Source organism: Convolutriloba macropyga, chromosome 12, assembly GCF_964194025.1.
Source record: "Convolutriloba macropyga chromosome 12, txConMacr16.3, whole genome shotgun sequence".
NCBI lineage: Eukaryota > Metazoa > Xenacoelomorpha > Acoela > Convolutidae > Convolutriloba > Convolutriloba macropyga.
This window is the reverse complement of record NC_134479.1, coordinates 48,470,927-48,486,117: the sequence shown is the minus strand read 5'-3', so window position 1 is coordinate 48,486,117 and position 15,191 is coordinate 48,470,927. Positions and strand designations below refer to the sequence as shown.

General features: G+C 32.6%; 1 protein-coding gene across 1 annotated transcript; it reads right to left on the bottom strand.

Annotated features, from left to right (window-relative positions):
• Positions 1-638: 638 nt before the first annotated feature.
• On the bottom strand, positions 639-14,738 carry LOC142351202 (uncharacterized). Its single transcript, XM_075403324.1, has 5 exons — positions 14,324-14,738; positions 13,477-13,753; positions 4,699-4,802; positions 2,237-2,440; positions 639-1,914 (listed from the first exon to the last, which is right to left on the bottom strand). The coding sequence occupies exons 1-5, from the start codon at positions 14,499-14,501 to the stop codon at positions 800-802; spliced, it is 1,878 nt and encodes a 625-aa protein (XP_075259439.1). The 5' UTR covers positions 14,502-14,738; the 3' UTR covers positions 639-799.
• Between the last annotated feature and the right edge of the window lie 453 nt (positions 14,739-15,191).

Below are 15,191 nucleotides of genomic sequence, written 5' to 3'. Positions count from 1 at the left end.
AAACGGTTTGAAAAGACTGAATAATTAATTGGTTATCCAGCTGCGAAAGTCAGGAAAAAATTTTAATACTACAACAGGTATGTTAAACTACGAAATGCAAAGACTTCTCGGCGCGGGATAGAAAGACTAATTCAATGCGTAACTAGCTGCATCAATAATTTGGCGAGCAAAATAGAAACAGAAATTGGTAAATCATTTCAACTATTCTTTACCAATGATCAGTAAGGGCAGTGCCGTAGCACCACTCCACATGTTGTTTGTTCGCAAAAAAAATTAACTGATTTTTTAATTGCAAGGCTCAAAAATAAGTGGGTTTTTTTGTTCTTTGGTTTAGTTTTGGTCACACGGCAGCTCTATATAATAGGATGACAATTGTATCAATTGCTATTCCTGCTTCTGAGCTATTGACTAGAAATCAAAACCAACTCAAAGCTTCACCAAATAAATTGATTCAAGCTTTTTGATTTAAAACAAACTAACAAAAAACTTTTAATCTGGGGCAATTATGTCTTTTTTCGCCGACCCTGAGTCCTTTTTAAAATGTCATGTACTGCTTGCAGAGATGTGCAAGTCGTCGCGTCATTTTCATGGCTTTCTGAAGTTTTCATTTTCATGGCTTTCAAATCCACGCAAAATGATTAAAATCTAAAAGTATTTCAATATTTAAAGTATTTTTACATACTATTAAAATTTACTATTTATCATAGAAATGAGAAATTGGAAAAGTTTCTCAGAAGATGATAAGTTAGTATCGTACTTAGTACATCAATATGAACTTGTAAATTACTCAAATCAGAGTTTACTTTTCCACATAAGATTTTGCAATTTCCAAATCGTCTCTAGTTTGCGTATATTCTTCGCTAGCCTCGCCGAACAAGTTCTTCGCAATTTTCAGCGATTTTTCATAACATTCGACCGCTTTATCAACTTGCTGGTTGTCAAAATAGCAAACCGCTAGACTGTTCAGACAGCAGAACAAATTTTTGTCCGCTAAACCACTTTGACCTTTTTTGTTCTCGCAAATTTTGAGATCTTTCAGTCTGTACTCAATACTTGCACAAAAATTGCCCTTTTCAGCGAAAAGGCTAGCCGCGTTGTGGTACAAGTTGCTCATAGCTGGGTTATCTTCGGAATAACTTAGCCTTAAAATCCTCTCCGACTCTTTGTAGCAACTAATTGCATTTTCAAGGTCTCCCTTCCGTTTATAAGCCAAACCCAAAGTCGTTTTAATATTGCCCAAATTTAAATGATCTTCGCCCAAATTCACCCGGGTTATTTTGGCTGCTAGTTCCAAAGTTTCGATCGATTTCTCGATTTCGTCATTGTACAGGTAGATAGTTCCCAAACATTCGTAGAATTTGTCCAAGCCGTAGTGATCGGGGCCGTAGCTATCGATAGCTAGTTTCAGCGCTTTTTCGCAGTACAATTTAGCTTTGACCGGATCGTCTCTAAAGTTTAAGTAATGGTAGGCTAAATTGTTCAAACTAGTTCCTAAACAGTATTTTTCAAATGGCGGCGATTTGTCTGTTATTAATTTTTCTTTAATTTTCATATCTTTTTCGTAATACTCGAACGCAGTGTTATAATCGCCAGCACTTCCATATATGGAGCCGATATTATTATAAAGCGAAGCGATTTCCAAAGTTTCAGATTCGTGCTTAGATCGTAACTGGACCGCTTTTCGGAAGTTTTCCAGGGCTTTTTGATTTTCGCTTTGTTCGCTGTACATGAACCCCCGATTGTTGTACAAACTAGCCAGGGCAATTTCTCTCTGATTGGTTGATTTTGGGTCCTTGATAGAGTTGAAAATGACTTCAGCTCGGGCAAAAATTGACTGGGCTTCTTCTAATTTTCCTAGTTGGGAGTACCAAGATGCAATTTGGATCATAACTTTTCCGGTTTCCAAGGGTTCATCTGAAAACGAGAAAAAAGATTAAAAATTAGAATTTTTTGAAATGTTTTTGGAGATATAGCTACTATTTGTCCGCCTCTCTCTTTGCCCGGCTTTCAAGTGGCTTGTAGTGCATGACTGGCTTCGATAAATTAATATTATGGAAAAATAGAGCTCCCACGCCCCGGTTCACTTAAAATGTGACTGTAAATACTTAAGTTAAATTAATATTTCTAAAGTAGTTTTTGACAACCCAACACGTGGTGATAAAAAGCAAAGAGAAAGAAGATCTTAATCACATTAAGATCATGAAAGCTAATAAATGACTGAGAGAAAATTTCTGACCTTTCTCGGAAGAATTCTCCAGCATTTTTTCGGCAGTGGAATAGAGCCAGTTTCTTAGCTGGTCTTTCACAATTGAGTCCAGTTGGTGAAATGAATGTGTCTTTTCAATCTGTTTGAATATCATCTCTTTATCTTCTGGACGGGTTGATTTGGCATTTTTGGATTGAATATTACTGAATTCAGTCAAAATGGCAGTGAAATCCTAATCAAAATTGCTCCATTTCTCTTTTCAGCAGTTGATTAAGTTGTAAATAAGACTTTTGGTGAGACATTTTCATTGGAAATTTAGTAAGTCGCATAAGACCTTTAATTGTTAATCGGAAAATAGGCCTTTTTATTCTTACATATGAAAAAAAATTCAATTCAAGCAGTATGAATAAACTATTGCGGTCAATTGCCTTAATTAAGTTTTACATTTACAATATTGAATTCTATTTCCATTGTGATTAGACGAGTCCTTAGTCCACTTTGAAAAGATATCTTCCAAAAAAAATGACCACCAGAATCCTGAAATATCTTCCAGTATATCATTCACACTACAAGTTTTCAATAATTTGAAAAAACTCAGCACAATCCTTATATACAGAAAAGTGTTTTGGATCTCTGTTTCAATGGGGTCAAGCGTTTAATATCAAAATAGATGCAGTTTCGAACTTTCTGATAAATAGAAATAGAATTGTCTTATAAAAATCAAAAACTTATGTTTCCAAAATGAGATCAAAACTTGAGGAATAACAAATGAGAAGTAAAAAAAAAGTTGACGCAATAAGAAAACAAACGAACGCTACTACTTAGTGATCATTCGTAAAAAAACCGCACGATTCCTGCAAGAGAACCATTCAACATGTAAGATCCCGCAAAATAATAATTATTTTTTATGACCTACAGCATATACTTTTTTACTGGAATCTTATCTTGCAATATAACAATCCCTTCTCAGCAGGGCGTAGGGTTACTTCAAGACAAAATTTTCAAAAATTAGCCCAAGTTGTTCTCACTTGATGATGCATTTTCAGATAACAAAATGCAGATAGATTTGTTGACTGATAGTTTAGAAATTTCTTACAATCTACTTTTCTCTGGCTACAACCAATTGTTGGTATAGCACCCGAAAAACACAGAAGCAACCCTGTGTTCATATGGGCAGTAGTTGATGTCAATTAGTTGCTCCTGTTATCATGTTGACAACTTTCGTAAGATTCGCAATGAATTGGTTAGGTTAATTTTGTGTCCTAGGAAAGATTTTGCAAAAAAACCCTATTAGGAACATTTTGTCTCCGGCCCATGAAATTTTTACAATCAACGAAATCAACTCAATTTTCGGTTAAAATGAGGGAAAATTGGAATTTTTCTTGGCTAGCTTTTTGTTTCCTCTCTTGTATCTAACAGAGTGACTGCAAATTGTTTGGTCGCCTCTCAAGAAGAACAAAATTTGGATCGTTTTCGGGTGTGTCCACAGTTACACGGCACGTGTCATTACATAGTAAATCATTATGTTAACAAATGGCACTGGCGTCTCTAGGTTGCGAAAAATATGCACCCACTAAGGGAGCACAGACGGAAAAAATCCCAATATTTTTAGATGACGAGCAGACACTGTTTTGAAGCCCTTAAAAAATCTAGACCTACAAAACCCGTAAATTATGTATTTATTTGGTCAGTTTTGTTATAAGAGAATAATTATCATTTTTCTGATGAAAAAAGCAACATGCAGCTAATAGATGCTCGACCGAATTCGTTCTGTGGATTTTAAGTGTCCAAGTTGAGCTGAAACACTTCCAATAACCGTCCCCCGGGTCGAGGCTTTGTCAAAAAATATAAGAAATGCATTGAATAGCGGTGAAAAAGATACTATTTACCGCAAAGCGCCCGCATCTTTTTGCGATGAATGCGGTGAATTTTTGTAAGATTTGCGGTTTTTAGCGGTGAAAATTTTATTTTCACCTCATTCACCGGAATTCTTAAACAAAAAACTGCCGTACAAGGGTTCGAAGCCTCCTGCATCACAAAACTTTTTATTCCACTGCGCCATCTGTCACTTACTTCACTGATATTTCTTGTGAATTTAAATCAGATTCAACAAACGTTGGGAAAAACAAATACGTTAAAATATTGTAAGATTTTCAGTTTTTAGCGATGAATTTTTATTTTCACCGCTTAAGCGGTGAAAAAAAAAACAATTCACCGCTATCAACGGGAAGTGGTGAAAGTAAAAATTTTACCGCTGAAAACCGCGAATCTTACGAAAATTCACCGCACAAAAGTTTACAGTAATTTTTAGCGGTGAATTTTTGTAAGATTTGCAATTCTTAGCTGTGGATTTTTTTCACCGCATTAAACGCTAAAAAGCGCAATTCGTATATCTTTTCAACACATTCAACGCATTTTTCATCGATTTTCAGCGTTAACACCTCGGCCCGGATCAAAACGATCATAAAAATGGAACAATCGGTTGCATTCCTTTTTGATGGCAGAGTTGAACAGAGTCTGTTGGTCACTTGGCAGGCCTACTTCCAGTTTGGCATTCTCCTGAACAGTGCAAAGGATTTCCCAAAGACACCACGCCCTATAAAAAGGTTACTACCCATTATTATCCATATTACGGGAGGTAGTCGCTCAACCTCCCGTAAAATAATGTCCAAAAAAGATAATAGAAAACATCAGAATATTTGTTATTTTTAACTTTGAAAGTTTGTTTTTATCTAACAATTGCAGGATGATTAGCTTGACGATCAGTATAATAAAAAAAGGAATAAATAATTTTTGTACGTTTATTTACAATTTTGGGTCTCTCCCATTGTAGCCCCCTCAGTTTATGGACATAGAACTAAAAGCCCCCCATCATGGTAAATATACCCTACTGGGGGCTATTATTTGGGCTATAATGGGTAGGCTACAGTACAGCATTGTACCCGTGTGAAGAATTTTACATTTTTTTTTAAAAATAAGCAGAAACTAGAGTTGACATATTTTTGTGGAGATGTGATGAAGGTTTTTAAAGTGTAATAGATCAACGCTGAGTTTAAGAAAACTGCTTTGTATTTTGTAAAACTTCAACGCTTTCTGCCACTGATCTTAAACAATTTCAACGCTTAGACCGCGCTCTCTCTGAGACTTGAACCACGAACCTCCTGCATACTTTTAGCCCTAGTTTTAACTATATTATGTACAAAATTGATTGTAACAATCGGTAAATATTTGGTGGTAGATGCGATAATTTTTTGCTGCAATTAGGCAAAAATGTGGTGATAAAAACTTATAACTTCACCACTTCAAATTCACCAGAAGCAGCGCCCCCAATATAACCCCTACAAGCACATCACCCCCCCCCCCCCCCTGTCGAGCTCTTTTAGCACACCTTTGCCGTAAAAGTGAACAAATTCTAATGATGAAAAATACGAAGAACAAGAACTTCGGTCAAGAACGTATGTTAACACAAACGAAAGCCGACACAAAATGCAATCCACAAAACTGTTCTGTTTTTTTACTGCTAAGATTGGGCTCAAGAACACCTCACTATCACATGCTATCACATACCAAACCCCCCACCCCCCCATCAAACTCAAATTGGTGCTGACTGCAAATTTAAATTAAAGACTGACTTTGTATAAATTTTAACGCTGAGATAAGAGTTGAAATTGCATAAGATCAACGCTAAACTAACAACACAAACTTACGTTAAATCTTTTAAGATCACTACTAAGAGCTAAGAGTTGAATTTATATACAATCAACGTTAAATTAAGTAAGGTTGACGCATTTTCCGCGTATTCGACTCAAACCCTGCTGTTTTTATGTGTTTTCCCTTTTCTAAGCGCTGACACCTCGGCCCAAGACGATTTTTTTTTCAATTTTTAAATTTTAGTTGAAAAAATCTTGGTTTTTCAAACATCCAATAATAGTCAGTAATAATTGTTCCGACCGAACTCGTAGAGAAATGTGAGTGGTATCATTAAAAAGTTCGTCCAGCGTAGAAATCAAAATTATAAAGAATTTTTGAATTTCGTTTATTCGAGGAGTTATTGAGGTTTAAAGTTTTGTGTGAACACGTGATATTTGCATGGTTTGTTCACTTTTTAGCGTAATTTTTGTTCAAATTAAGGCTTCTCTATAAATATGTTATTTCAAAATTACATTTCACGTTACAAAATGAAACAATTTTTATAATTACCAGATGACCGATAAAAAGGATAGTTCTGGTCTCGTGAGAAAATTTACTATAAAAAAACACTCGAATTCAATATGGAGCTGTTTTTTTAGAAAACTTTTCCTTTAGAAAAATTTTTATTGTTTTTTAGTCACTTAGAGACTAGTCATTTTCATATTGAGGTTCCTTTAATGACAAATCTCTTTTATAGTCACATGGCAACCAATGAACAAATAGTTCAACTTCAAAGAAACGCTCACGTCTTCGACTCCGAGTTTTCGAAATCCTTAATGAAATTTTGATTTTCTTTTTTAGTTGTAACTAAATTTTGGGAGCCCTATGGCATAAAATCGCTAACTAAAAAAGCAATCGGCTTTCTAATGTGTATTAGGTAAACCTTTACAGTGCTTTGAGTGGCTGTCAATTTTTTGTGTACAATAAACAATATCAAATATATTTTCATGAAAAGTAAGTCAGTTTCAGTATTGACAGGAGACAGGACGCCAATCATTTTTACTGCAATCAAAACTAATCTGGTAAGCGGTTTTATCTGCTAACTATTGGTTTTATGACTTCGATAACACGAGTTTTCGTAATTTCAAAAAAAAAATCGGATTTTTTTCTAATTTTGTTTCCTTTTGAAATCTTATCTCATTATGTTCGCATTGGCAGTCCCCATTGGTTTAATAAAGATCTTCAATCGATCCTAGATAAAGTTTTCAGAGAAAAACATATGGTTTAAATGACTTCGACACTTTCTTCTCAGATTTCCGCTGAAATTTTTTTTGTTTTTGCCTGTTTTTAACGTTGTTTTCATAATCACAGGATTTGTTGTGATGTCTTATTGCTGACAAATTAAACATAAAAGTCTTGTTCTGCCCATCGAGGCATAATGCAGTTTATTTATTTTACTTCCGTTGAAAGCTCTTGAATTTAATGGCTGTTGAAACCTTAATAAATAAATTTTTAAAACTTTTTGGATATTAACTAATCTTAAACTTATTTTCGTGAATCTTAAGTCAGTATCAGTAATGACATAACCTCCATTTTTCTACTGCAAATAAAATGAATCTTGCAAGTTGTTTTATCTTCTAAATACTAATTTTTTGACTTCGAGGAGTCGAGCTTTCATAATTTTTTTTAAAATTTCTGTATATTATTTTGTAATTTTGGTTCCTTTTGAAATTTCATCACCTTAACCTAATATTGATAGTTCTCAGTGATTTAACAAAGGCGTTCAATTGATCTTTGATAAAGTTTTGGGAGAAAAGTTTATGGTTTAAATGGCTTCGACACTTTCTTGCAATTTTCCACTGATTTTTTGGTTTTTACCCGCTTTTGTCGTTGTTTTCATAATCATAAAACCTATTGTGATGTCCTATTGATGACATAAGAATGATAAACAACCTTATCTCCTTATCGAGGCATGATTTTAAGTATTTTTTGATTTCCTTTGAATGCTATGAAAATTAGTGGCTATTAAGACTTGAAAAAAGAACATTTTAGGACACTAACCATTATTAAAACATTTTTTATGATCTATTAGTCAGTCTCAGTAATGACAGGACCACCCTCCTTTTTACTGCGTCGTAAAATATTCTGGGAAGCGGTTTTTCTAATAAATACTTGTTTTATGACTTCGATGCCACGAGTTCTCATAATTTCAAAAAAAATTTCGAATGTTTTTTATAATTTTGGTTCTTTTTTAAATTTTATCTCATTATCCTAATATTGATAGTTCACATTGGCTTTTAAAAGACGTCCAAAAAATTCTAGACACAGAGTTCAGAGAAGCGCGTTTGGTTTAAATGGCTTCGACACTTTCTTCTCAGATTTCCGCTGAAATTTTTTTTGTTTTTGCCTGTTTTTAACGTTGTTTTCATAATCACAGGACTTGTTGTGATGTCTTATTGCTGACAAATTAAACATAAAAGTCTTGTTCTGCCCATTGAGGCATATTGTAGTTTATTTATTTTACTTCCGTTGAAAGCTCTTGAATTTAATGGCTGTTGAAACTTTAATAAATAAATTTTTAAAACTTTTTGGATATTAACTAATCTTAAACTTGTTTTCGTGAATCTTAAGTCAGTATCAGTAATGACATAACCTCCATTTTTTCTACTGCAAAAAAAATGAATCTTGCAAGTTGTTTTATCTTCTAAATACTAATTTTTTGACTTCGAGGAGTCGAGCTTTCATAATTTTTTTTAAAATTTCTGTATATTATTTTGTAATTTTGGTTCCTTTTGAAATTTCATCACCTTAACCTAATATTGATAGTTCTCAGTGATTTAACAAAGGCGTTCAGTTGATCTCTGATAAAGTTTTGGGAGAAAAGTTTATGGTTTAAATGGCTTCGACACTTTCTTGCAATTTTCCACTGATTTTTTGGTTTTTACCCGCTTTTGTCGTTGTTTTCATAATCATAAAACCTATTGTGATGTCCTATTGATGACATAAGAATGATAAACAACCTTATCTCCTTATTGAGGCATGATTTTAAGTATTTATTGATTTCCTTTGAATGCTATGAAAATTAGTGGCTATTAAGACTTGAAAAAAGAACATTTTAGGACACTAACCATTAAAACATTTTTTATGATCTATTAGTCAGTCTCAGTAATGACAGGACTACCCTCCTTTTTACTGCGTCGTAAAATATTCTGGGAAGCGGTTTTTCTAATAAATACTTGTTTTATGACTTCGATGCCACGAGTTCTCATAATTTCAAAAAAAATTTCGAATGTTTTTTGTAATTTTGGTTCTTTTTTAAATTTTATCTCATTATCCTAATATTGATAGTTCACATTGGCTTTTAAAAGACGTCCAAAAAATTCTAGACAAAGAGTTCAGAGAAGCGCGTTTGGTTTAAATGGCTTCGACACTTTCTTCTCAGATTTCCGCTGAAATTTTTTTTTTGCCTGTTTTTAACGTTGTTTTCATAATCACAGGACTTGTTCTGATGTCTTATTGCTGACAAATTAAACATAAAAGTCTTGTTCTGCCCATCGAGGCATAATGTAGTTTATTTATTTTACTTCCGTTGAAAGCTCTTGAATTTAATGGCTGTTGAAACTTTAATAAATAAATTTTTAAAACTTTTTGGATATGAACTAATCTTAAATTTATTTTCGTGAATCTTAAGTCAGTATCAGTAATGACATAACCTCCATTTTTTCTACTGCAAATAAAATGAATCTTGCAAGTTGTTTTATCTTCTAAATACTAATTTTTTGACTTCGAGGAGTCGAGCTTTCATAATTTTTTTTAAAATTTCTGTATATTATTTTGTAATTTTGGTTCCTTTTGAAATTTCATCACCTTAACCTAATATTGATAGTTCTCAGTGATTTAACAAAGGCGTTCAATTGATCTTTGATAAAGTTTTGGGAGAAAAGTTTATGGTTTAAATGGCTTCGACACTTTCTTGCAATTTTCCACTGATTTTTTGGTTTTAACCCGCTTTTGTCGTTGTTTTCATAATCATAAAACCTATTGTGATGTCCTATTGATGACATAAGAATGATAAACAACCTTATCTCCTTATCGAGGCATGATTTTAAGTATTTTTTGATTTCCTTTGAATGCTATGAAAATTAGTGGCTATTAAGACTTGAAAAAAGAACATTTTAGGACACTAACCATTATTAAAACATTTTTTATGATCTATTAGTCAGTCTCAGTAATGACAGGACCACCCTCCTTTTTACTGCGTCGTAAAATATTCTGGGAAGCGGTTTTTCTAATAAATACTTGTTTTATGACTTCGATGCCACGAGTTCTCATAATTTCAAAAAAAATTTCGAATGTTTTTTGTAATTTTGGTTCTTTTTTAAATTTTATCTCATTATCCTAATATTGATAGTTCACATTGGCTTTTAAAAGACGTCCAAAAAATTCTAGACACAGAGTTCAGAGAAGCGCGTTTGGTTTAAATGGCTTCGACACTTTCTTCTCAGATTTCCGCTGAAATTTTTTTTTGTTTTTGCCTGTTTTTAACGTTGTTTTCATAATCACAGGACTTGTTCTGATGTCTTATTGCTGACAAATTAAACATAAAAGTCTTGTTCTGCCCATCGAGGCATAATGTAGTTTATTTATTTTACTTCCGTTGAAAGCTCTTGAATTTAATGGCTGTTGAAACTTTAATAAATAAATTTTTAAAACTTTTTGGATATGAACTAATCTTAAATTTATTTTCGTGAATCTTAAGTCAGTATCAGTAATGACATAACCTCCATTTTTTCTACTGCAAATAAAATGAATATTGCAAGTTGTTTTATCTTCTAAATACTAATTTTTTGACTTCGAGGAGTCGAGCTTTCATAATTTTTTTTAAAATTTCTGTATATTATTTTGTAATTTTGGTTCCTTTTGAAATTTCATCACCTTAACCTAATATTGATAGTTCTCAGTGATTTAACAAAGGCGTTCAATTGATCTTTGATAAAGTTTTGGGAGAAAAGTTTATGGTTTAAATGGCTTCGACACTTTCTTGCAATTTTCCACTGATTTTTTGGTTTTTACCCGCTTTTGTCGTTGTTTTCATAATCATAAAACCTATTGTGATGTCCTATTGATGACATAAGAATGATAAACAACCTTATCTCCTTATCGAGGCATGATTTTAAGTATTTTTTGATTTCCTTTGAATGCTATGAAAATTAGTGGCTATTAAGACTTGAAAAAAGAACATTTTAGGACACTAACCATTATTAAAACATTTTTTATGATCTATTAGTCAGTCTCAGTAATGACAGGACCACCCTCCTTTTTACTGCGTCGTAAAATATTCTGGGAAGCGGTTTTTCTAATAAATACTTTTTTTATGACTTCGATGCCACGAGTTCTCATAATTTCAAAAAAAATTTCGAATGTTTTTTGTAATTTTGGTTCTTTTTTAAATTTTATCTCATTATCCTAATATTGATAGTTCACATTGGCTTTTAAAAGACGTCCAAAAAATTCTAGACACAGAGTTCAGAGAAGCGCGTTTGGTTTAAATGGCTTCGACACTTTCTTCTCAGATTTCCGCTGAAATTTTTTTTTTTTTGCCTGTTTTTAACGTTGTTTTCATAATCACAGGACTTGTTGTGATGTCTTATTGCTGACAAATTAAACATAAAAGTCTTGTTCTGCCCATCGAGGCATAATGTAGTTTATTTATTTTACTTCCGTTGAAAGCTCTTGAATTTAATGGCTGTTGAAACTTTAATAAATAAATTTTTAAAACTTTTTGGATATTAACTAATCTTAAACTTATTTTCGTGAATCTTAAGTCAGTATCAGTAATGACATAACCTCCATTTTTTCTACTGCAAATAAAATGAATCTTGCAAGTTGTTTTATCTTCTAAATACTAATTTTTTGACTTCGAGGAGTCGAGCTTTCATAATTTTTTTTAAAATTTCTGTATATTATTTTGTAATTTTGGTTCCTTTTGAAATTTCATCACCTTAACCTAATATTGATAGTTCTCAGTGATTTAACAAAGGCGTTCAATTGATCTTTGATAAAGTTTTGGGAGAAAAGTTTATGGTTTAAATGGCTTCGACACTTTCTTGCAATTTTCCACTGACTTTTTGGTTTTTACCCGCTTTTGTGGTTGTTTTCATAATCATAAAACCTATTGTGATGTCCTATTGATGACATAAGAATGATAAACAACCTTATCTCCTTATCGAGGCATGATTTTAAGTATTTATTGATTTCCTTTGAATGATATGAAAATTAGTGGCTATTAAGACTTGAAAAAAAAAACATTTTAGGACACTAACAATTATTAAAACACTTTTTATGATCTATTAGTCAGTCTCAGTAATGACAGGACCACCCTCCTTTTTACTGCGTTGTAAAATATTCTGGGAAGCGGTTTTTCTAATAAATACTTGTTTTATGACTTCGATGCCACGAGTTCTCATAATTTCAAAAAAATTTCGAATGTTTTTTGTAATTTTGGTTCTTTTTTAAATTTTATCTCATTATCCTAATATTGATAGTTCAAATTGGCTTTTAAAAGACGTCCAAAAAATTCTAGACAAAGAGTTCAGAGAAGCGCGTTTGGTTTAAATGGCTTCGACACTTTCTTCTCGGACTTTTCTAATGAAGTTTGGGTTTTTGCATATATTTGTTGTTGTTTTCATAATCATAAGACTTATGGTGATGTCCTGTTATTGACTTATGATTGACAAACATCTTTGCTTTCTCATTAAGACATAACTTAGCGTATTTTTTTCCTTCCGGTCAAAGCCATTCAATTTAACGGCGTTGATATAACGGGTTTTTTTTAAAATTTCGTGGTTTTATTATATTTGTTCATACTTGTTGATTTTTTGAAGTCATGTTGTTAAAAATTAAAAGAAACCCATCGCTGCTACAGAATTAATTGAGATTACAAAATTTTCTAATAAATTATTTTCCTTTCTTGGTGTCGACATTTTTCCTCGCTCTATTTTTTTTGAATTTGCTGTTTTTGCCTTTTTAAAATTCTTCATGTAGTCGTAAAATGCTGACTGGTCGCATAGGCTTCTAATTGAGGGTTCAGTGAAAGATGTTGCCAATGCACGCAGTTTATAGCGAATAGTAGTAAAGCTTACGATGTTTTTCCTTCTAAAATTTTTTTACTTTTTCAGTTTTTGTTTTTTTCGTCAACTTGTAATTTGTTCTCATCCTTGAGAGGTTCCATCCAATTTTTTTTAAAATTAAAAATTATTTTTCCATTTATATCATGTCGTAACTGATGCTTTGTTTGTTGGCAATATGTGTTTTCATAAAAATTTTGTGAGTGATCCATATTTGTGTTTCTTTTTCTCTTCTTTCATCATATTCGCTGAAATTTTGTTTTTGCTTATTTTGTTGTTTATTTTCTCGTAGTCTTTCTAATGGCAGACCTTGTGAGCACTGTATTGACACATGGTATTATGCAACTCCTTTAATAGTTCGATTTTTCAACGATTTTTTAAAATTCATACGTCTATTTTTAATTGTCTCATCATTAGGTTGACAATTAAGTCAAAAATGTAAATGAGCTCGGGTCGGAACATCATGTGCGAACGCACATTAACGAGCCTCCTTGTTCAAATTTAAGCACTTGCCTAGTAATCGGTACCGGATTATTCCAAGGCGAAAGCACCAGCAGTGTATTTCCAACATCGCCAATAGTCTTTCTAAATTTCTGACTCCACCACGATTGCTCTTTTGTGGTAGCTGTATTCTGGTTATTAATGAACAAATCGATCCAGAAATAGACTTTCTTCGGTTCCTTCGACTCCTTTGCGTATGCCAGACACGTTTTGATAAGGTCTTCACATTTGTAGCTCCAAGCGTGGCTGACAAATACATTCGCGTTTGCAACGTAGGGTAATAAAGAACCTGTGGAACTCTTTCCTTCACAATCAGTGTCTAATGTTTGTCTCTTTAAAGGCAAAGTTGAAAAAAAAACAAATATTTTCAATAACCTGGCGTGAATGTGCCGCTTTTATTCTGAGCAAAAGCAGAAAATTTTTTGCTTTTTATTCAAAAGCAAAAAAATTGCTTTTTAGGCAAAAGCAATGTAATAATATTTATTATTACATTCTCGTATTACACAATATGTAACTCATAACAGCCGTTAATATTTGAGTTATAAAATAATAAAAATGTTCTTATTTCGCAAAGTAACACTCATATGCTGTTACAAGTAATATCTTGTAATACGCATTTGAAAAAGTTTATTTTTATTAGCTATCCAAAGTTGATTGTCATTGATAAATTAGGTTATCTTAATAAAGTCTGATCACCCGACACTTTAGTCTGCGATGGTCTAATCAGAAGTATAGTGGCCTGTGGTTCGATCTGATCAGAGTTCATTTTTTTTTTTGGTCTGGGCAACATATTTTTGGTCTGTGCCCCAACTGGGCAACATATTTTCACTAAAATGAAAGGAAAAAGTTCCAAACGAACCCTTGGAGTCCTTCGTTTTTTCGTACAAAGTATAATACGCGCATTTCTTCTGTTTAGTTTCAGGCGCCACAACGTGTGTTAACACCTCAGAGGTTGTCCATGTTTTGTTTTTCAGTTTCTTGGATAAAAAGAATTCCAGAAATGAAACGCTCACGCCTTTCGGAGCCGTAACTGACATTTTGGCAACTTAGATCAATCTGTTCAGAACTTTTTCGAGAGAAGCATTCAAATTGTAATTGAATTGGTTAAGTAAATAAACAATAAGTAAAAATAACTTCAGAAAATTTTGTTGTGCTTATCGCTCTTTAATTGAAATCAAACTCTGATTAATCGCAGATTCAATAACTTTGAGTTTTTTTATTTGCAGTCTACTATTGATAAATACTATCAAAAACAGTGCTTCATTTTTACAAAATTAAATGTATTTTTCTTCTTGTTTGTAAACACAGGCACACAAATATTAACTGAACTCAAAAACGTGCGTTTTAGATTTGTACACGTAATTCATAAATCGTACTGCATGTATTTTTGTACTGCTGGAAAGATGGAGTTAAATAATAGTACATAATACACTTGTTTTTGTCGCATGAAAAAAAATTAGCACGATACAAAGAAGTTCTCAACAGTTTTGTTATGTAAAAATTAAAAATTCACATTGTTGTGTCAAAAGACGTATCTAAATGGAATTAATCCTCCAAATTTTGTCTAAAATTGATAAGATTGGCAAATATTTTCAAAAAGTATGGATTTATATTAGGGGGTTTATATCAATAAATAAAGACTGATAAGCGCTCTAAATGGTCGCAAATTCTGTGAGAACTTTTCGGTACCTGTTTCGGTAACTATCATCTACCTGCCAACATACCGT